General features: G+C 38.8%; 1 protein-coding gene across 1 annotated transcript in view; it reads left to right on the forward strand.

Moving 5' to 3' along the window:
• Positions 1-23,712, forward strand: part of UBN2 (ubinuclein 2) — a gene marked incomplete at its 5' end in the record, with an annotated part of 43,160 nt that overhangs the window by 6,685 nt on the left and 12,763 nt on the right. The window contains 8 exons of the mRNA XM_009077585.1: positions 10,785-10,922; positions 12,068-12,180; positions 13,821-14,319; positions 17,588-17,658; positions 18,342-18,471; positions 19,773-19,891; positions 20,551-20,664; positions 21,958-22,101. Coding sequence (XP_009075833.1) covers positions 10,785-10,922; positions 12,068-12,180; positions 13,821-14,319; positions 17,588-17,658; positions 18,342-18,471; positions 19,773-19,891; positions 20,551-20,664; positions 21,958-22,101 — 1,328 coding nt within the window. The remainder of the gene's footprint in view (positions 1-10,784; positions 10,923-12,067; positions 12,181-13,820; positions 14,320-17,587; positions 17,659-18,341; positions 18,472-19,772; positions 19,892-20,550; positions 20,665-21,957; positions 22,102-23,712) is intronic.

Below are 23,712 nucleotides of genomic sequence, written 5' to 3' on the forward strand. Positions count from 1 at the left end.
ATATAAAAGCAACCTCCTAACATTCTCCTTTATTAAATGTCAGAAAGAAGTATGTGTACTGTTTAGTTAGAGAAACAACAAAGAACAGTAATCACTTTTGCCAGCCTTCGGTTTCCTCCACTGCTGAGTGACAGTGGACAAAGCGACAGTGGTCTGCTGCTCTGAAGAGGAATGAGCTACAAGTCTGAGTGGGAGAAGAAAGGTTATGAAAACCTCCTAACATTCTCCTTTATTAAATGTCAGAAAGAAGTATGTGTACTGTTTAGTTAGAGAAACAACAAAGAACAGTAATCACTTTTGCCAGCCTTCGGTTTCCTCCACTGCTGAGTGACAGTGGACAAAGCGACAGTGGTCTGCTGCTCTGAAGAGGAATGAGCTACAAGTCTGAGTGGGAGAAGAAAGGTTATGAAAAGGAGTTGTGAGAAAAGAGTAAGAACAGCACATGAGTGCGTTGCTTAGCATATGTCTTGTCAAGCCTCCATTTAAATCCTGACACTTTAAAGAGCTTCTGTGAGCTCTGAGCTGTGGTGGTTTCTGGCACATAGGTGTAGCAATGAACGTTGGTCTTAGGAGCTGTGTGAGGAGCACAGAAAGCATGCTGCACAATGGAGACCTTTCTGAGCAAAGGTTCAGCTGTTAATCACAGTGCATAATAGGCTGAGCTCACCTGTGTGCGCTAATAGTTTTTGAAGTAGGTCCCAAGGCATGCAAACACGTTGTGTGAAAAGTGAATTTGCTGTAGGTGCTTATTGTACCTTGTATTTTTCCTTTTTCTTGATCTAGATGACAGTTGAACCTGCCAATATTAAACTCTCTTATTATCCCAAAACTTTTGGTTGTACTGCTGGGACAATATTGGGGCCTAAGCCTTTGTATGTCTTTTCCAAAGGTTAGATTCTGGTCTTCAGCTGGTAGGAGCAGGTGTGCTTCACTTTGCCTGAGAAACCACTTGAGCCTGTAGGTTTATCTGTCTTCTCACTGTTGCTGAAGTTAACCATCCTCAGTTTTGAAATTTTGTGATACAGGACCCAATTCTATCTTGGTTTTTCTGGATTTATTGTGACCTGTCACAGATATGGTGAGAGATCTGAAACACTTTCAGTACTCATAGTACAGGTCTCTGTCAAAGATGTACATGGGTTTAACAAGGTTGAACACTCACTGGTATGTTAGTACTTATTATGCTGTGTCTCCTTCCAGCACTGGTGGTGTTACCAGCAGCGGATCTGTTTGATTTACAGGAGCATTTGTTTGTGCTATCTCTTGCCAGAGTCCTTGCAAAAATGTACAAAAGGCAGTTGTTAGAGGACCAGATGGTTGCATCATGTGCTAGCTGTGGAAGCTATTGGGGAGAATGATGTATTCTCTAAATATTGCTCTCCTCAACAAATCATTATGCCTTGTAGCTCCGTTACAAACACAGACTAGTGAGAAGCCATCTCTGTTTTGCTTTTATTCCCCATATCTATATAGAAAAGAAGGAAGAAACCTCAGTGTGCCAGCTGCAGTCCAGGTTGCTGTTGCAGAAGTTAAGGGTTCTGTAATGTAAGAGCTATGGTCAACAAAACCTCTCATTCCATCTTAGATGTAAATGGGAAGTGTTCAGAGAGAGGAAGTCTGTGTGTCTGGGTGTTGCTTATTTTCTGTGTTGGTCACCTAGTAAATTGCCATGTACCCTGAGAAATGTCAGAGCCAGGTCCAGCCTGGACTTACTTCATTTGGGCAGATACAGTTTCTTACATGTAAAAAAATATAATATCATGGGCACAAAACCTTGAAAACTGAACATGAGTGCCTTGTTAATTGCTCCAAGATTAGCATCTCTCTATGCCTGAGAAAAATAATTGAAAGCTTCCTTAGAATTTTAGTCCTTTTTCTTGTCACAGATGTGAAAAAAAATACTGAGCTCTTTGGCACTGGAAGAGATTTGAGGTAGTGCCATCAAATATTATTCAAGAAATCAAACCAGTAAAACTCTTAGCCAAATTTTCACATATTTTCTCATAATTGAGTAGAGGAATTCTACTTCTTTTGGATCCATTTCCAGTTAAGCTGTTTTGTACATGTAACATAGATGCATATGTAATGGTAGTGCATGTAACAAAGCCTTTGGGTCCTCCAAGGATCCAGGAAGGCAATAGTTCTGTTTGTTTCCCTGAGGGTAGGGATCAGGCTCAAGTGCAGGGAATCTGTTAATGGCATGATTCTTACGCAGTGGATTTTAATGGGCTTGGAGTACAGACAGGTACAGGACATGGTTTTCAAGAGGAAGGTTCTTGAAAAGTGGTGACAGAAAGGAGCTTCTCCTAAGCAACAAGATATTTTTTCCCCTCAGACTCCTCAAAGGGCACTGGTCTCCACTGATGAAGTGGGGTAAATTTGTGGCAACGTAGTAGATTATATTGCTGTTGTTTACTTCCTGTGAAAATGAAAGCCATGCCTGAGATTCTTACAGATTTGCTGTTACTGTTTACTCTGGAAAGAAAGAGTACTTTCCTACAGCATGGTGAAGACTTTGGCAACATGGCTGCATTAAAACCCATCAAAGTCCTTGTGAACACAGAAAAGTAAGGATTCGTGAAGAGCAATTTAAGGGTCTCAGGCATGAAGCCAACTAAAGGAAAATACTGTAGAAAGGTTCTTGGGTATGTATTATCCTAAGCGACGCAGTCAATTCCTACCTCACATCTGCCTTCAGACTTGCATCCTCTTGCAGAAATAAGTACATATTTGCCTGTTGCTGTTTACTTTGATGTATTTGGTGCATATGCTGTTTGGTATGTACCTTGCAGTCCTTCTTGGAAGATGTGTAGTTGGTCCTGTTTGGAAGAAGCAGCTTTTTCTCTGACTGCATTTTTGCAGATAAGTGGGAAATCTGTACATCAGTCTACAGAGTAGGTATTTTTGGGTTGAGCATTTTGGCTGTGGTCAGTGGGTTGTGATAATTCCAGAAAAAAAGTATATCAAGACCTTCTTACTATTGTTTCTAAGAGCTGTGTAGCAGTTAGTCTGATGGCAAGTCTTAATCTTTGCTTATCTTAATGGACCTGTACAAAATGTTCACAACCTACAAAGACTGCTGTCCTTTCTCACTGTTTCAACTGCTTTGATGTTGAAAATGGGTTTTGCTGTAGTGTAAGCTGCCCAGAGTTGCATTCTTTGTGGAATGGGTTTCCTGTAGATTTTTACTTCCCCTCTATTCTTCCTGCATGTACACATATGCACACACGAGCGTGTACAGCCAAACCAGACTGATTACTTGCTCTTGTGATAACCTCTAATTATTTGGTTGATTATCTTCCTGACAACATAAGCTTCATACAGGTAGAGATTCCAGGGGAATACATTGCTCTCTGAGCTTTCTGCAGTGGTCTGAAGTAATACATGGTGTTAGTGAAGAAGAATGCAGTTTTCTCTCACTCAAAGGTAACAAGGCTTGCATATCCAAACCAAAGACTTCCCCTATGGTGCGTAGCAGAGGAAGAACCATCCACCTAGAAATCTGTAAGCAGTGCAAGCTGACTTTTTGAAGCAGCGATACTAGGGAGCCACACTGTTAGGAACTGAAGCAAAACATGATTACCAGGAGTGATGGGAGTCAGGCAGCTTAGTCCTTCAGACCCCCAGGCCCCTGTGTCAATATTTGACCCAGTCTGCTGTATTCATGGTTCCATAGTAGCCTTCTAACCACTGATGTAACGAGTCCTGTGCTGCTGGGTAGAGAAAACCAGCCTACCAATGGTTTCTTGTGCATGGATTGTTTCTCCACAACAGGTATTTGAGCTCAAAGGAAAAACTTTTCTTTAGCTAAATCTTATCTCAAGAGCTCAGACCCTCTTAAAGGACAACCTTTCAAAGACTGTGTGTTGATTTTAGTAATTCTGTACACATTGGTAAAAGAGTTGATCTTTTTCTACGTGGGCTTCCTAGAATAGTTTCCGTATTTTAAGGGCTTAGTCCCTGCAAAAAATTCTGTGGCATGATGTAGAGTTTTCACATGTTTACTGGGTAAATTGAGCTTACTTCATCTTGTAATCTCCAGATGTATAGAAGGCATGACAGATTTAGTATACTCTTCTCTCTCACCCTGACTTTCCCTCAAGAGGTCCTGCTGTTGTAATCTAAAACTTGAAGCTGATGGATTACCAGTAAGTCTTGCTCAAGACTCTTGAAAACCCAAGATGCTTTTTCCCAGTGAGAATGGTTTCTCTTCAGGAAATGACAGAGCTCACTGTGTCAATGGTAATTTTTACCATTTTTGTGGGGTTCTGGGCCACAAAATAAAAAAAAGAATAACCAGCAAAAAGACCTGAAAAAACCTATTGAGCTGCAAATGTTAGAGGTGTATGCAGAAAAATGCCACATAGGATCCGTTTTTAAACATACTCTCATGTTGTATTGAGAGGTGAATGGAACACAGCAGCATTTTTCATCTGGGAAAGCTGCCTTTGTAGACTGCAATCACAAACCTCATCCACACTGGATACATGAAGGGGCATTAAAGCTTCTATTTTTTAAGAGATTGACTTACTAGGTGTTTCATTGACTATGGTTTTGTGTGCTTATATTAGCACTGTCTTCCTTGTTCATTCTCACTTTGCCCAGTCTTGGAAGTTGTGTGGCTGGGGAATAGTGTTCACTTAGCTGAGTGCAGCATGCCACCTTTAATAAAATGTCTGTCTTGCTTCCTGGGTGTCTTCAGAGTAGATCTGCCGGTTGGCACCTGACATGTCAAATGCTTTCCGGTGACTACAAGGGCAAATTTCAATTAGGAGGTTCTTTGGAATTTATCCCTCCCCACCCCAAAATACGTCAAGGTGTGAAGTGGAATATTAAACAAACAAAGCAGATACTGTTCTGCTTAATGCAGTATAAGAACCAGTATGGCTAGAGGAGCAAAGACAGTTGACTTTGCAGGATGTGTCTGATGTTTGTTAAAGCAATAGTAATGTTTTCTTTCTCCTTCTGCAAAATATCATACCCTTTTTAGGAAGGAATAAGTAATTGCTTAAGAAACTTTTTTAATCCCATGCTCTGGCCTAGATTTCAACCAGGTGATTTAGGACTGTTCATGTATTTAATGACCTCTGGAACAACTGTGAAACTGAAAATTCAGCATCTGCATCGGTACTTGAAAAAGCATGAGACATACCTGGTCTTTGTAGTACCACCGCTTAAATTTGCGTACATCAAGAATGCAGGAGTAAGAAATAGCCAAGAAATAACAATGAGTATAGCAACTTCCTGCCTTTTTGCTAAATTTGATTTTTTTGAAGAGCATGAAATCACTTTTCAAAGTAATCTGAGCTACTGGAGAGGTAGATCCTTGCATAGGATCACCTAGTCCTCATGAATAGATGAATTTGTTTAAGCAACACAAGGAAACTAAGTGTTTTCCAAAAAATAAGCCAACAATATGCTTATTAGTATAATATAATGGGAGCTTTATAACCTGCCAAAAGAGCAGATCTTTGATAAGAGCATTTGTCCTGTCCTGTGTGGTAAGTCTACCCTTCATGTTAAATCAAGGGAAAAGGGAAGTGTAACTTCTCTTCTACAGAATCTTCTAGAAGTTCTGTAACATGAAACCTGGCGAGATTAAGTAATGTGTTACATAATTATTTAACACTGAACTACATTTTCATTGTGGGTCAGGTCAGAGCTCAAGCTCTGGGAGAATTGAGTTGAACAGATAAAGATGGTCACGTGAGTGGTCATGGACTTCACAACATAGGCTGAAATGTTTCCAAGGTGATGAGAATGTCATCTCACTGCACTGAAGGTCACTTAAGCTAATAGCCTTACTCTGGTGACTGGTGGAAGGGTACAAAAGGTGGTGGTAGTGATGAGAACAAAGCAGGTCAATAGATATGTACTTGTCTCAAGGTGCTCTGTTAAGCTGACAGATTACTATATCCTGGCTGTTAAACTAGGATTCACCTGGGAGACTAACCTATTCTGCTTTAGACTACCCTGAGCCAAGTATTACATCTTTAATAATCTGTTCTGCTTTTTTTTTCTGTTGTGCTTTGCCAGTTGTCCTTTGCCCCGGGTTTAAAAACCAAACAAACTAAACATTCCTTGCTATGGATTTTGGAGGAGGAACCTTTACCATGGGAAAGCTCTTTGTGCTCTTGGTGTCATCTTGGATTAGAAAAGCAATGTATTGTTCCCCCTTAACCTTTGTCAGGATTTCACTGTATGTTCCATTATGCTGTGTTTTGGAGTGGTGGTTCTGCGGTTTTGTTGGAGAACTTACTCTTAAAGGACAGCAAAATTGTGTTTCAGTTCTGTGCCTTTAAGAAGCATCAAGATCAATCAGCTATGTATGTTTGAAGTATCTTGAAGTGTGTAGTGAACTGTGTGGATATTCAGTCCATTTGACTGAAGAAACTGTATTCAGAATCACTTCAGTAGCTTGAATTTATTCAGTGGGCTAGTAATGAGCAAAACTGAGCAGCTCCCCCACCCCAAGCGGGTTAGAGCTACTTCAAAAATAAACTGAACAAGGAACAACAATGATCCTTGTTTATCTTATCTCTAAGTATTACCAGTTTCATAATAAATAATAACAGGCTACATTTGTTAAAACACTTGGCCACATTTGCACAAAGCCTCATTTCCAGGTGTTAGTACAGACATGTTAAAAAAACCTTTTGACATGTGTAGTTTTGTAGGTTGTTGTATGGAAAGAAGATGAATGAGGAGGTTCACGTTCAAAGTATCTGAGGATCATGGTTAAAATATCTGAACACAGGAGTAGACAATTAATATGAGATACTGGTGTCTGGATTTCAGAACTTCATTGGTATAATCCCTAAAATTTCACTGTGTTTAGTATAATAATGAAGTTAAAACCAGTTAACTTATTTTTTAAAAAAACTAAATTGTCTTTTGTAGTTTTAATTAATGTCTCTAGAAGCATAATAATGTAGCTCAAGGACAATAATTGAGAATAATTTGCATGTGGACCTGCTTTTACATGGTCGGATGATATATCATTTATTTCATTTTGCTACCTGCAGAATAATTCCATAATCTTTCATAGGACAAATCTGTGTTCACAGGAGTCAGTCATACATCAAGTCATATCTGTTTGTAGGTCTGAGTTTTTTTTGATTTACAGTCTTGGAATGTATAAAGAAGAACAGAACATTGTAAAGGGCTTTAAACTTATTTTCATTAATAAGATAATCTCTGCAATTTCATACACAGAAAAAGCTGGTGCAAAGCAAAAGTCTTGGAACCCATCCATCAGAAATGGGAAGAGCTGTGCTCCCTTTAACTGAGAGTCCCGAAGGCACTTGAACATGAAGTTTAATCTAGCTGTTGCCAATACCTTGTACAAACATACTCATGTTTTCTGTTCAGCTAAGGCATTAGAAAAGAGTAAGCTCAAAGGAGGAGGGGGCACTAGGGACGTTGTGGTCTGCAGGCCCCTGTTCTACCTAAGTTGAAAATAAAATGAAACCATGAGTTATGAGTTATACACTGCTTAGGAGGCTGAAGGAGAAAACAGATTGTGGTAAGAAAAAAAGTTTCGCTCAAGCGTTAAGGAGAATGTCGAAAAAGTCTTTGAAAGTCTGATGAAATTCATAGTCCTAAGCAGAAGCTGTTGAAACCTCAACTGCTAAGTTACACATCCACATCTTGCTGATCTTATTTGCCTGTTGCGTGTTATGGGATACATTTAATCTCTGTTGAATGAATTCTGCCTTCCTAAGTTGCCTTGTTGCTATGAATCTGTGCCACACAGCATGTCGATCACAATTTGCTGTGATTCGTGGCTTCCTCATTTGTAGACTGTCTAATCTTTACCTGTGTGCAGCCCGGGCCTTCCTTGGCTGCTTTGTAGCTGAGTCTTTGCTGTTTCCCGTTGCTTGTTCCTTACTTCTTATGATAATGGTCCCAGCTTTGACAGTGAGTTTTCTCCTTCAAACTTGGCAGCTAGCGTGGTGTTCAGTTTTGATCCCGTCCTGCCCCAGCCTCACCAGTTCAGTTCACACCCTGTCAGCTCCAAAGGGAAATGCCTGTTCTCTCTATGAAGCACTGTGAATAACAATTTTCCATCAGCTGGTTTTCCATCAGATTTTTCTGAAATTCTTACCCAGCCTCCACTCTCAGGTTTACTTTGCATGATCTTCCTGGTCTCGTGAAATGAATGACAGGTCCACAACTAAGCCACATTGCTTTCTTCTTGTCTAATTAATAGATCCTCCTGCTTTCTTGCGCTAGTCTTAAGGTATTTCATAAATCCTCTCACCACCTTTCCTTTCCTCTTCTGCCTTTCTGTGCTGCTTGTTAAGCCTTTCATACTGGGAAGACAAAAGGTGATGACTCATGGAAATTTCTAGCTACTTAGATGAAATCCACACATAGGTCTCGAGTTCAGGTTCTTCTACCAGCTTCTTTGTTGAAGCACAGATTTACTGTTTTACTCTTCTGGATAACTCTTCCTGTCTAAATGCTTTTGGTAACCCAGACCTCTTGGTTCTGAAACCATTTTATCTTCAGTATACTTTGTATGGTGTGGAGGGGGAAGTGGGATGTGCTGGTAGCTGACACTCCACTTTGCACCGTGTGTGTTCCTCTCATGTTGGTGATAGCAAGTCTTCTGTTCATGCTGTGACAGCTAATACTGCCTACTAATTTATTTAGCCTGTTGAATTTCATCTTCAGAGACATGCAGTGGAAGACCTGCTACTTCAAACTTGAAAATAACAATCACACAGTTTCCTTCTGGAGTATCTCAGTTTTTAATCGCTTGGCTATGCTACCAAACATTTACTGCTTACACCTGTAACTCAGAAACAACTTTTTCCTCTGCCAGAGTGCATTCCTCTGAGGTGTGTCAAAATCCTACCCTTTGTGTTAGAACAAGGGCAGAAATTGATTCTTAGTCATCACACTCTTACTGTGTCTTTCTTTGTGTACTTCTGTAACAATTTCTGTGTCCTGTAAATGCTTCCTCCTTGTCTTTGTTGGCAGGTATGTGTTTGAAGCCTTGTGGTTTTGTGTTTCCACAGATTATAGCTTCCAGAATTATATTTATTGCATATTGAGTGAACCATCTTACAATTTTCAGTATTTAAATACTAAGACCAGGTTAGTTCAGGACATTGTCCTGCTGTGTGGTGATAACAGCATTGTCAAGACAGCCCTCCCTCAGTTCTCTTGCAAACTCTTCATGGCTTGCCTTGTTGATATTTATGCATAGAGCTAGAACAAACCTGTGTATCCTCCCAGTCTGTTTGAGAATTTGCTGTTAACAAGATGTTTCCTAGACATAAACAATTTTCTGTAAAACCTTTGCAGGGAGAATGTCATTCTGAGGGGCCTACTGTTCCTGGAATAACAGAATTAACCTTGTCAGCCACTATACTTAGCATTGACCACTTTTTGTCTTTGATTTCAATATTTTTGAGATACAGCTTTGTAATTCTAACTTGGAAATTTCTTCATAAATACTAAGTACTTTTCAAGATAAAGGTTATAAGAGTTTGAAAAAACTCTTGTGGTTTTAAAACTGTTTAAACAGTGCGAATGTGTCTGACTATCAGTGAAACAAGTCCTGGCATTGTGGTGTCTGTGTGAGAGACAATATCATATTAAACACCTAAAATTGGAAATAAGTTAACAGATACTGTGGCTAAGCTTGCCATGTCTGGGATAGCATTTTTAACAAAAGAAAATTTCAGAATTTCTCAAGAGAAACAGGTTTTTGAGCAGGGCACTGTGGTTAGAGTTGGTGTTAAATGCAGCACATATGGGAACTTCTGAACATGAAATGCACTGCAGTGATTGGTATTAATGAAATGTGTGGCAGTCTTAATAAAACACAGCATATAATCAGGGAAGATTTTTTTATGCTTAAATTACTATAAGATCCCTGCTATTTTCAGTCCGCTTTCCTGGTTGTAATACCCAGTGATGTAAAATTCTGATAGAGATCAGGATTCTTTCACTGCAATATGGTGATTCTGTGGGCTGACATCCTTTTTGGAGATCTGGAAGAAATGCATTCTAGAAGTAACTATCACGTACAGGTAACTTAAAGGGCCTGTGATAAAAGTACATGACTAGTAGAAGGTAATTTGAATTGCACATTGTCTCATAAAATTGAAGGGTATTCAATAGGAACATTAAGCTTTAAATTTTGAACTGGTAGAGGTAGGTTTGGGTTTGTGGGGTTTGGGATTTTTTTGTTTTGTTTCTTTTTGGTCGGTTTTTGGTTTTGTTTGGTTTTTTAACAAAACTCAACCAATGATGTTGCTGGTTTGCCTGTAAGGCTGCTGTAGATGAAAACAAATAGTTCATTATGTGCCTGCCTACTTTCTGGGCAAAATCAACCAGTGAACCATCAAGTGAGGTTACTCATAGGCTGGGGCTTTTTCATTGCTCCTTGAGATTTTACATTTAGCATAATGTAACATGCTGTAACAAAAGAATTTGGAAGGGGGGAGGCTAAAAGTTTTTAGGCTTTTTTTCTTCACAGGTTGGGGGGAACGCATCTGTGCCTGTCCTCATTTCCTTCAGAAAGCAGTGGTTTTAATGCTGTAATCCTGTCATGTCTTACAAGAAAAAGGGCATTGTTTTAAAAGTTGAAAGGTTACTCTGTGGTATTTATGTTTTATTTTATGCCTTGGCCAGTAAGTTTTCAATAGCATTATCCTGTTTCCATTCTAGCAAGCTGTGCTGTGAGTTGGTATATAATTTTTCATGGATAGGGCCTGCTGAATTTTATTAAGAAATGCTGATAAGTTTGTCATCTTTTTCCTGCCCAGTATGATGAATTGGTTCCTGCATCCCTGACAACCAAATATGGAGGGTTTTATATCAACACTGGTACACTACAGTTCCGCCAGGCATCGGAATCAGAGGATGAAGACTTTGCAGAAGACAAAAAGCATAGGCCACCAAAAGTGAGTAATCTCAATTAGGCTTTTGTACAGGACTGATAGCTAGGAGGACATTAGAAATACTTGATATGATTAGAATGGCTCAGATGAAGAGACTGCAATCAGAATGATGCATGGTACTGTTTTATTCTACTGTTTTTTGGCTCATGTACTCAGTAGATAACTCAGGATATCCACAGGCTGTCCAGTCTTGTAAGACTAACCACCTTTAGGCAAGCTAACCAGTTGTGCCCACCCATTGTGAAATGACAGATGATTCTGTAATTTTACAAGAATTTTGTTGTATGAGATGAGAACTTAATTTTTGCAATACTACTTGTATGATTTCAGAATAGCACTTAAACCAAAATATCTGTGGAAACAAGCTCAGTGCATAAGGATAGGTATATTAAAAGCTACATATACAATCTTGCCCAGACAGCATGCTATTCTATAAACTTTGACAACTTACAATCAATGTAAACATAATTGTGTATGGCAATCACTGGTTCCATGCCGTTCCAAGAACTTACTGCTTTCTGATGTCCTTTCCTGCTCTATAATTTTGTTTAATTTAACATAAGTAAGGTTCTTGTATTGAGTCTGACTGGCATGCAGCTGACTCTGTTCATAGCAGCCCTTATGGTGCTATGGTTTGGATTTGTGACTAAAATAGTGTTGGTAACTACACCAGAGTTTTGGCTGTTGCTGGCTAATGTTTGCACAGTGTGAAGGCTTCCGTTCTCCCTACCCTGCACCGTCAGGTAATCTAAGGATCATCAAGAATCTGGGAGAGGAGACAGCTGGTCTGTATTGGCCAGAAAAGATATTCCATACTGTGTAACTCCATAGTCAGCAGTGAAGCTGTGGTAGCCAAAGGTATGGGGGATTCTGTCTTCTTAGGTGGCCATTGCTCATACTGGCTGGGGATGAGTATGTATGTACCTTAAAGTATTTTGCTTATTGGAAACTCTAAATTCAGTAACTGTTTAAAAATAATTAATTTGTCAGTAACTGCTATTGCTGCTGGGAATCCAGTGGTATTGTTTGCCTTTACACACATTGAGGTGTTATTCCTGACTCTGGATTGGAAAGTGTAAAGAAAACAATGTTTTTCACTGTAAAACTTCTTTAGGGTGGAAGAATCATTTATTTGATCTCTTTTCTAGATAGCAAAGTTAAAAGAAAGTGAAGATCATGCGATGAAGAAGCGCAAGAGGAAAGATGAAGGGACAGAAAAGGAGAAGAAGCCTCGGAAAATGAAAGTTCCTAAACAGTTGGGGTAGGTTTCTTTCTTCATATGAACCCTTGAATGATATGTGAAGTTTGGTTTCAAGGTTGTGCCGTAGCAAGATTATCACAGCTCTTGGAAATACTGGATTTTTAAACTGTTATTAATAACTAATAGATTTTGTTTCAGAACGTGTGTATAAGATGTTTTGTGTAAGTCAGTCCTACAAGCTAATTGTTTTGTCCCCTGAAATTTTGAATAAGGAATAATAAGGAAAGAAAAGTCACAGAAGAGAAATTTTGGGTATTATGAATGGCATTATCCATCATTGTTCTACCCAACATCTTAGATAGCACTAAGAATTGCATCTTCTAATGAAAAATAATTTTATTCCTACCCATTAGTTTCTAATCTGGAAAACTATAAATATAGCTTAATTATTCCACATAATTCTTACTAACTTTGCTTTCCTGAGTTCTGAGGCCAGCACAGAAGGATTAAGGTGGTGGGGTTTTTAATTGGCTTCCGGAAACCTGTCTTGGAGCGAAAGTTGTCTTACTATGAATATTCACATTGGTATTGAAAATTTAGTGATCTTACTTTTTATCAAGGTGATGAATTGATGGAAAATTCTCAGTTTAAGTAGCATACAGATGTTGAGCCTGCATGTAGAAATTCTTAGCAATGAAGAGAAGTGTTTTTAATGTATACAGTGTGCCTAAACTTAAAGCAACCTGTCACCATTTGGGAGTCTTGAGAGGCAAGTGTATTGTAGTAGCATAAATCAGCCATGAGTTTTAACAACTTGTCATGGTTTAACCCCAGACAGCAGCCAAGCCCCAGGCAGCCGCTCACACACGCCCCCACCAGTGGGATGGGGGAGAGAATCAGAAGGGTAGAAGCTAGAAAAGCTCATGGGTTGAGGCAAAGTCAGTTTAATAGAGCAAGCAAAAGCCACACACACAGGCAAAGCAAAACAAGGAATTAATTCACTGCTTCCCATGGGCAGGAGGTGTTCAGCACCTCCAGGAGAGCAGGGCCCCATCACGCGTAATTGTTCCTTGGGAAGACAAACACCATCACTCCAGATGTCCCCCCTTCCTCCTTCTTCCTCCCACCTTATATACTGAGCATGATGTCATATGGTATGGAATATCCCTTTGGTCAGTTTGGGTCACCTGTCCCAGCTGTGTCTCCTCCCAATCTCCCATGCATCCCCAACTTCTGTGCCAGCGAGGCTGTACGGGAAGCAGCAAAGGCCTTGGCCCTGTGTAAGCTCTGCTGAGCAACAACAAAAACATCTCTACATTATCAACCCTGTGCCCTGCACAAATCCTAAACATAGCCCCATACTAGCCACTGTGAAGAGAGTTAACTCTACTTCAGCTCAAACCAGCACACAACTGTGCCAACTTCTCCATAATTAAATTGAGAAGGCCCAATGAAATAACCTCTGCCTTAATGCGTATAAAACTTAGCAAAAAAAATCAGTTGGAGAGCATGAAATCATGTGAGTGGTAAAGGTTTATGATAACTGATAGAATAGTCTGAACATAGAGCACAAAGCACAAAGTAGTTGCTTCTTCCCCATGGTAATTTTTAAATTGTACTAAACTTCCATTTTTTTTGTGAAGGTTACTAAGGCCTCAAAAGTCCCATACATGTTAATGAAAGATTTCTTTCCTCTACAGAGTAATGGCCTTAAATTCACACAAGTCTGAGAAGAAGAAAAAGAAATTGTATAAAGACTCGCTCTCTCTGGCTGCCATGATCCGTAAATTTCAAAAGGAGAAGGAAGCCATGAGGAAGAAGGAATCTAGTCCAAAACCTCCAGTGACTGTTGCAACCTCTACCCCTAGTAAAATTCCTTCCTCTTCTCTCAGTGCAGGAAATGATATCTCTGACTTGAATCTTAGGATCAGTGATCCTGTCCTCTCCATTTTTGGTAGCACAAATGAACCTGAGCTCCTGCAAGAAGCTGAAAGTGCCCTGGAGATGCTGGGAGACATTGACTTTGACAAGTTGCTTGATGGCACTTCTGATGGCAGCCCAGTATCTGAGCTGTCAGGAGAAAATGGAAATGTCACTCAGGCAACCTACACCTCTCAGGTCATGACACCCAAGCAGGTGCCTGCCCTCCCAGAGGGTCTGCCTGTGCTACTTGAAAAGCGCATTGGAGACCTTCGAACAGTAAGTATGAATTCACTGGTAATGGGTTGCACTCAGGAATCTGGAAGAAACAGCAAGAACAATTAGGGACTTAGGTGTCATACTGGAATTACTGGCTGAAACTCCAATGTCAGTCTTAATGGCTGCATTTATACTCAGATGAATACAGGCACAGAGATGGTGCAGGTTAACCGTTCAAGCAGTGTTTGTCTCACAGTGGAAACAAGTCTTCTGTGTACAATAACTTGTAATGTTTGTTTGGGTTTTCTCCATAATGGAAATACCAGTGTTAACTTTAACTTTAGGAGTTGGTGAAATGAATGAGTGTTTTCTACCTTTGGAGGAGTAAGCCTGCAATATGACTGCAGTTTACAAGTCCATGTGTTGAATTTTTGGCTTTGTAACATAAATGTTGACTTGCCAGTTTAAAAGCAAACAAACAAAAACAACCCACAAACAAACAAAAAAAAGCCCCAAAACCAGAACCAGATGCCACCACCCAACTGCAAAAACCAACCAGCTACAAAACTGAACTTCTTTGGAAGGTTTGAATGGTGTGCAAACTAGCCAAAAATGGTAATGAAAGGTATTAAATGAGCGAGTTAGAAATATCCTAATAGCTTGTTGAAAGGGATCAGATCTGTTAAGGTATTAAATACTCATTGTTTCAGTTGTGGATGTTATCTTAAGATGAGAATAAATTTTTTGTCTGATTGTCCAGATTATGATATTAAAGATTTTCCTCACTTAGAATGAAGTGCAGTTTTCCTTACTCAGTGTTGAGTTTTGAAAAAGCAGTTCAAGTTCCTACCTTTTTTGAGGGGAAAAAAGGAAATAATTTTAACAGTTGGCAGAGCTTCCTTTGCTGCAGGATAGAGTAATGATAAAACATAATGTTTATAACTATATTTAAATGTCTTGTAGTTTTCTTATTTTTTAAACCTATGAAGCTAAATACAGCCAAGGGATTAATATTTACTAAAGTGAAAGATTCTGTGTAGTTTTGAATATTCTGGTTAATGTTGCTATAAATTAGCAAATTAATAGGTTTGGGCTGGGGGTTGGAAGGGCTTTTAAATACCATGTAGTTCAACCCGTGTGACATGGGCAGGGGCACCTTCCACTTGACCAGGTGGCAACTCTTCTGTCTTCAGCTTTTGGCAGGGTCTCCTGGAATGTTGCTGAATGAGCAGAGCAAGTCTACCCTTACACTTTGGGGGAAAACTAGACTGTCTGTTGACTTAGATTGCAACTTCCATGCTTCCTGCAAATTGCAATCAAACATCTTCTAAAAAGCACTGAAAATAAATGGGTCTTGTCACATATTTACCAGGCTCACAGCTTTAGTGTAGTTTAGCAAAGAAAGCTAAGACATTTATAAAGCTGAAGGACAAAGCCTTTGTTCTATGAATGGAGTATGATATATTGAGATTTTTGTAAAAAAATAAATTAGAAAGCCACTGATTAAATACAATAAAACCTTCCCGACTTCCTTTTGTAGATGAATATGTTCTAGGACCCTAAGTGAGCAATTCTGAACTAGTGTGACAGAAGGCAATATTGTACTCAAGCAGGAAAGTAAATAAAAGGGGTTTTTTTTCCTATTTTGAAGGTAACTGTCAAGATAATCTGTGGGAAAAAAAAAACCTCAACCACAGTTCAGTAGTAGCAATGAAGTTTTAAATCTGCCAAAGCGGCTCTTTCACAGCCAGCATTGCTATCCAGTATGATATTGGAATGCTGGAATTGCCTTTTAAGGTCTACCTGGAAATGAAATGCCAAAGCATATCTTTCCTTCCACTTTATATAAACCAGATTATGCTAATCCTTGTGTTAATTATGCTTAAACATACTGGATTTAAGACTTTCACACTTGGTTTTGCTATCCTATCACTTGTAAACGTCTATAACCTTTCTAATTGTTTTAGCACAGGGTTGATAATGCAGAGATGTTTTTGTTATTGCTCTGCACAAATCCTAACCATAGCTCCATACTAGCCACTGTGAAGAAAGTGAACTCTGCTTCAGCCCAAACCAGCACAGGGTATCACACTGTTTTCCTGTGCAGTGTAAAGTTCACAGTTCTAGAAAATAGTTTTCTCAGACTTAAATGGGTCAGTTACAACGAGCAGGAACAGTAAGTATGTAACAGTAAGAAATTAATTTTATCAAGTTAAGACTTGCATTTACTTGTAGTTTTTAGCTATGTTGTCACAAGTCACAAAATTTGCTTTTAAAAGACAGAATTGAAGATTTTTAATTATTTGAATGTTGAGCCTCTCGGCTGCCTCAATTTGTCAGTCACTATAACAACACCAGTAATGCCTACCTTGCTACATGCATATCATTTTCCAGAGAGCATGCATATAATTTCCTCTAGATATTCACTGTCTGGCCCTGATGCGAACATGTAAGATGACAATAAGCTTTGCAAAGTGGGGCTTTTTTTTTTGTTCTATAAATCTGCATAGTACATGAACACTGGAGAGAAGTTTTCAGTGATTTTTGTAGCATGGTGCAGGGAATTGGCTTTCTCCTGTAAGCTGTCATCATTTGTGAAAATAAGAATCCAGGTGATAAGAACAAAGATAAAAGTATTTTGCACAGGAATTCCTGTGAGATCAGTAAAAACTTCTAATAAAAGGGAACATGTATATGAATAAGGTCTTTTTTTACCCCTCCCCCCACAAACAGGCTCAGGAAGAGACCTGACAAAAATATAGAGAGATACAGTCTAAAGATGGCAAGAATGCTGGACAGAGCCAGAAAAGAGGGATGAAGTATTCCTCTAGTATACATAATCCCTTTGTAGAAATTGACGTGAAGGTTTGAGATGGATCTAAGAAGACTGGGAAGTTGTAACTGGGTGAGGCACATAACAGGCAGAAAAAGATGGAGAGTAGAAATGTGTTAATGCTCTTGCCTGCTTGGCTTGTCAAGCAATTCTCTTCTGTTTAAAGCTCATAGTGATCGTAGAATATTGTTGGTGGTGAGATAGTAAAACATGTCTACCATTTTCTTCTTGGTTATTGAAAAGAGGAATGTGTTAGCATCAGTGATTCAGGCAGATTCTAAAGAGAATGATTGTTTGCCCCAGAGCAAGGTGCTTGTATTTGAATATAACAATAACAGTCTTCATAGTTTTCTGAACAACTGAGTATAGTTTGGTTTTGTTTATTCTTTTCCAGATAGTGTTGTTTGGAAAATAAGAATTTAAAAGTGAAGATACAAAGATTGTTGGGATAAAATGCTCTGTGAACTTGGATACTCTTTTTTGTTGTATTTTCAGGCTGCCAAGATGTTTGATGAAGAAGGCAGGAAGAAGTTTTTCACACAAGACATGAATAATATTCTGCTGGAGTAAGTGCTTATCTGTACAACCTTCCCTTTTTGGAAAGGGGTTGAAAGGAAAAGTACAGAAGAGGAAGTGTTATTGAGGTTGTTCCAACAAAGCCCTTAAAAGTCAATGAAGGTAGATCAGTCTAAGCTAGTTATTTAGCTAAAGAGACTTATATATGAATACAATTCCTGTCATGACTGTCTGTCTTTATCCAGTGTAAAGTGTTTTGTAGTGCCCTCGTCCTTGACTTCATGTGTAAAATTCAGAACTGCCATTATTTGCTCCTGTCCCCATTTTTGTAACTCAAAACACCTTCGACTTTCATGAAAGAAAATGGCAGGTTCTTGTCTCTGTAGTCTTCAACTAAGTGTTTAATGTAGAAGGTTCTGTGTTCATATTCTAAGAAACAAAAAGTAATCTCAAGACTGTAGCAGTCAAAATCGTATCGGCTTTGTGCCATGGTTGGGTGTAAATGAAATTTGAATGAGTGTTCAACATTGCTGGACAAGTATGTATCTGAATGGTTTCTTGCCATCAATTAAGACTTCCTCCTATTATTAAAAAAACTTACCTGAAAATGTTCCAAGCTGCTATTTTTAGCATGCATAGCTGGGATATGCTATGCTTACAAAGCTTCCTTGTTCAGTTGTCATCTTCATCTTGGAGTTCCTCACTGACTGACTGTCTCCTGTTTGGTTTTCAGTATTGAGCTGCAGTTGCAGGAGGTAAATCCTGCCATCCGCAATGGAGTGTACTCTCACCTTGAGGCTTTTGTGCCATGCAATAAGGACACATTGATAAAGCGTCTGAAGAAGTTACACCTCAATGTCCAGGTAATGATGGGGAGATTAGCTCCAGCACAAGTCAGTTCTGTGCAGTGCTGAGGACTGAATTCAGGAGAGTAGAGCAATACTCACACAGTCTCAAACAAAGTGAAATATTTTGATCAGTTGCTAGATCAGTTTAAAAGCTTTTTTCCACGTACCTGCTGTTGTGACTATGTTAAGAACAAATATTTTAAGCGTTTCAGGATCTTTATTTGACAATGAAGTGCTTTCATCCTGAAAGCTAAGTACAGAGTACAAATCCAAGGAGCAGAACTAGAAAGCCACAATATTCACGGCTGTGACAGGCTAAGGAAAATTTTACTTTTGCATTCTCTTCTGTGTCAATTAAAAATGAAGGGTAGATGGATAATAGGTGACCCACCCTGTACTGCTGGTGCAAAATTTCCCTTGTGGAGAGGTCTTTGTATGCCATTTTCAGTTGCTTTTCTCTTAAAGGATATGTTTTCCTGTTGAATAAGAAAGGTATCTGTGATCTAAAGTATCCTAACCAGATTCTTGAGATAAAATACAGGGCTAAATCTTGCAGAGGATCTGAAGATGAATGCAGAGATCTTGAAACTTACTAATGAGGCAAACAGATTCATATGCTATTTCTAAGCAGTAAGACATAAGAGTATAGTGTTCTTAGTGTTTTAGTTCTTCTCAATAAGCAGTTAAGAATGTAAAGTCAGAAGATGTAGGAAGACAAATAAAACATGTTGGGACAGGTATAATATATTACTTTAATGTTTGAAGCTGTTTAATATTTGGAGACAGTTCTAAATATATAGTCCTTACCTTTTGTGGTAATAAATTACATGCACTAACAATCTAGTACTTAAATAATATAATACATATTTATATTTTGTTCATTACCTAGAGTGTTTTTATACCATAGAGTTTTTGGAGACTTGATGAATTGGATATTTATTTGCAAGTGTTGAGGTACCGATAGGTCAATTCATCTCACTTTTGCCCCCCTCAAGCTTTCTTCCCTTTTCTATTCTGATTCAAAAGCACTGTTTAATTAGATCATGCCATAACGTTTTGGGATATTCATGATGCATTTCCTTGTGACTATCTTTAATTGTTTCTGATCTCAAGACACACGTGAGAAGTATGTGTATTTTTATAATGCTGTTGCACCTAACAGGATTCAAGTGCCATTTAGAATGTGGCAGTTGCAGTTAACAGATAGTACTGGGCGCATTACCTGAGGAGTGAGGGGGAAATAATTTTTGTGCAAGTATTTGAAATGCACTTTATTTAAATCTAACAGGACTGCTCTGGTGTTTCTCTTTCCACAGGATGACCGCTTGAGAGAACCACTGCAAAAGCTGAAACTGGCTGTCAGCAATGTCATGCCTGAACAGTTATGCAAGTATCAGGAGGACTGTCAGGCTCGCAGTCAGGCCAAGAATGCCAAGTAGGTATTTCTGGAGACTGTGTATGCCTGTTCTAGAGTCCAGCTGGAAGCTTGTATCCATGTTGTTCATTCCCTGAGCTCAGAAAACCACTCAGCTCCACTTTATAGGTGTCTCTGTTTTGAACTCTGCAAAGTACTTAGTTTTGTGTAAGTGATGTTATCATCTGACTCCAGAGAGAAATTCCATTAACTGTATAAGTCTTGAGAGAAAGAAATGATAATCTGAAGGCTTACTGAAGGGTTCCTAAAATGGTGGATTGGTGGAAGATTATGGCGTGTTCAGGTTCTTGATATGTTTCATCCTTGTTCATTGTAATTGTTTCCATCATAGTTAACTAGTTTTAGATGTGGAGAAGCATTAATAATTTGATAAGCATCCTGCCATTTCCCAGTAGAGGCACTAGATGAAGCTTACAGCAGCATCCATGATAGCATCTGTATAGTGTGTCCTTTTCATTTGTCTCTGAGGACCATAAAGTGTTGGGGAGAGGAAGATGAACTGTTTATCCTTTCAGGAAGTATAACAAGAATCTGAAGACAGGTCCTTTGTGGGTATTTTTTTCCTAACACCTAAGATGACACTCCTTTTTCAATGAAATACTTTCTGTGTAGTATACCTGTAAAAAAAAAAAAAAACCCACCCCAATTGTTCTAACTAGGTTGCAAGCAGAAGATGAACGAGATAAAAATGGATCAGAGGAAGATGATGATGAGAAACCTGGAAAGAGGGTTGTTGGACCCAGAAAGAAGTTTCACTGGGATGACACAGTGAGGTGAGACTTAACTACCTTTTCCACCAAGAATTTTCACTGACTGGATAAAGAGATCTCCAGGGGGATGTTATTACATGACACTGCTGAATAAATAACTGTTCCCAGAGTTAAACCTCAGAGAAGCTTTGGGAATGGTGTCGGTGCAAAACGGGCAAACTAAATTGCTGCAGTGGTGAAAGACCCCTTTCTTTAACATGAAAGGCAGGATCATTCTATGTCCAGCCTTTTGAAGTTTCACTGCTTATTTTTCTGCTTAATCCAAATATGTGAGAGTTTTCTGGGTGCAGGACCCAAGCTGCTTTAAGCAAAGAGCAGATGTGTAAGCAGAGTTACAACTGCTTCCCACCTTTCTAGGCATAGGTTACAAAACACCAATGAGCACTGTAGATTTCTGCCGCAGTAGGACAGGCCATCAAGTCTGGTGAGGCTGGTTTGGCAAACCAGCATCCAGAGTGCATGAATCCTAACCCCTTCTGTTTCCTCAGAACACAAATTCTGTGCTCTCTCAAGAACAGCACAGATGATTGTCTGAAACAATCGGATTAGAGTTCTGTTTCCTAGAACAGATTTTACCGAAAACTGAGGTTACTATTACTTAAATAATCCAGACTTTTAAGCAAAAGCAGATCCTTCTAAATTAGTCATCTCTCAAGGAAGATTTAAGCTAATTTTAGTGCAAGTATATATTTTATTAAAAGGGGCTGGTGGACTTGTCACAATGAGTCTTTTTAGCATGTTAAAACAACAGGAAAGAAAACTCCATTAAATATATACAACCAGTATAGCTTGGACTGACCTGAAGGGAGCCATACTTAAACAGATACTTAAATCTGTTGTGTTTTCATTCAAGAGGCTCTGAAAGGTTGATGTTACTTAATTGTTCACTTTTGTTTTTAAGGACAGCAAAAAGCAGAATCCCAGTCAGAAAGAACATTATGCTGAAATATCAGTGCAGAGTGAATTTAGCTTCCATTCAGACAAATGATAGAGAGGTCACTGTGAGCAAAGTGAGAGATGTTTCAGCTTGAGAAAACTACAAAGAAAATGTAAAACAAATTACAAAATGATAGTAGGATGGAAATAAGAGCTATGCAGTCTGGAAATGAGGAAGTGACAGTGGTAGATCAGACTAGTTTGTAGTAGTGAACTTGTGCAGTGTGAACTTCCAAAAAAACACGACTGGAAGGGAGCACTTCCTACACCTGGCAATGGACAGCAGCTTCCATTGCTCAACCTTTTCCACTGAGCTTTTAGTTGTTTCTTTCAATGTATTTATTTTGTTTCTTTATGCAGGTCTCTGTTGTGTAATCTTGTCAAGATCAAGCTGGGATGCTATGAGCTAGAGCCAAATAGAAGTCAGTCTGCTGAAGATTACCTCAAAACTTTTATGGAAACAGAAGTGAAACCACTTTGGCCTAAAGGCTGGATGCAGGCAAGGTGAGATACCTGCTTGATAGATTCTTTCAATGTATTTATTTTGTTTCTTTATGCAGGTCTCTGTTGTGTAATCTTGTCAAGATCAAGCTGGGATGCTATGAGCTAGAGCCAAATAGAAGTCAGTCTGCTGAAGATTACCTCAAAACTTTTATGGAAACAGAAGTGAAACCACTTTGGCCTAAAGGCTGGATGCAGGCAAGGTGAGATACCTGCTTGATAGATGTATTCATCTGAGTGTTAACTCTTCTTTGGATCTTAGTTATTGTCTTACGTTTGACTTGACCACGTTATTAATATTGGTTAGAATGTCAGAATATGTCAGTGGAGCTGGTATACGTTAGAATAATCATTTTGGATAAACATTCCATTTTCTGTCTTGTTTGCAAGCCTGAGAGCTAAACCTTCCACTGTTTTCCTTGGAGAACTACTTGCTTTTGTCTTCAGCTGAGACTAAACCCATAACACAGTGTGTGATGCTTCATTAGCGTGGGAAGTATGAGGTGGGAGGGTAACTGCTTGGAAAGTTCTTGATGTGATACCAAAAGTGATAGTGGTATAGAAAGCAGTTTTGCCTGTATGCTGTCACACCGCATTATCAGGCTGCTTACACAGAGTTTAAAATTATAAGCTGGAATTTCAACACCAGCCTTCACAAACCACTTAAGGTTTGTGCTCTTTATTTCCTGCGTGCAATTGGGATGCTCTGTGATACTGCAGATAAAAATACAGCAGTTTCTACACTTTCTTCCTACTGACGTAAGAAAAAATAACCACACAAAAGGAGCAAAAAATGAAATGGGAACAACAGTAACCATTGTGAAATAACAAATTTGACAGATGCCTTGGAGTGAAAGGGGAGAAGCAAATATAGTTGGCCTGAGTTTTTTTCCTTCTGTAGCACCACTGCAAAAGACAACTTTTCCATCAAATCTTGACCTAACTAAAATCTGAATGATACAATAAGATTAATCAACTTGCTCAAGAATACCTTGATTGTAGATTAGGCAAATTTGTATCAAGCTGTAAAAATAACTGTACTGAGGTATTAGAATAGTCAGTGTGAAAAATGAGCTGCTGGTGAAACAGTAATGAAAGGAACAAATGAAGTTTTACACTTCCTGGCATACAGCTGACTTATTTCTGTTCAAGGGGTTTAGTTTTGTGTACTAAGTGTGCTGATGAGTGGGATGTTACCTGTTATAAAGATTTTATTGAAGTAGATGGGACAAAGAATCCCAGTTTAATTTAAGAACAGATATGGAGATCACTGATGATAGTGATAAAATAGTCTGAGTGTGAGATCATTCAAGAACAAATAGAAGTGAAGCATGTTAAAACTTTGAAAGCCAAATAGCATATTGTGTTCTCTAATTTCTGTTTGATAAATGTGCTGAAAATTTTCATGAGCTTTGAAATTGTCTATACAACTGGTTTCAACAAAAAAAAGGCAGACAATGAAAAACCAAAACAGATCATGACTTTCTGTTGATCAGCAAAGCTTCATTTACCAATTAGGCAGTTTTGGTACCATAATGATTTACAAATTGTTCTGTATCTACTGGAAGGGGCTTCCTAGTTTTCTGTTTAGGAGTTGATGTATCTGTTTGTAGG

This window comes from Acanthisitta chloris, unplaced genomic scaffold (genome assembly GCF_000695815.1).
Source record: "Acanthisitta chloris isolate BGI_N310 unplaced genomic scaffold, ASM69581v1 scaffold23186, whole genome shotgun sequence".
In the NCBI taxonomy this organism is placed as follows: domain Eukaryota; kingdom Metazoa; phylum Chordata; class Aves; order Passeriformes; family Acanthisittidae; genus Acanthisitta; species Acanthisitta chloris.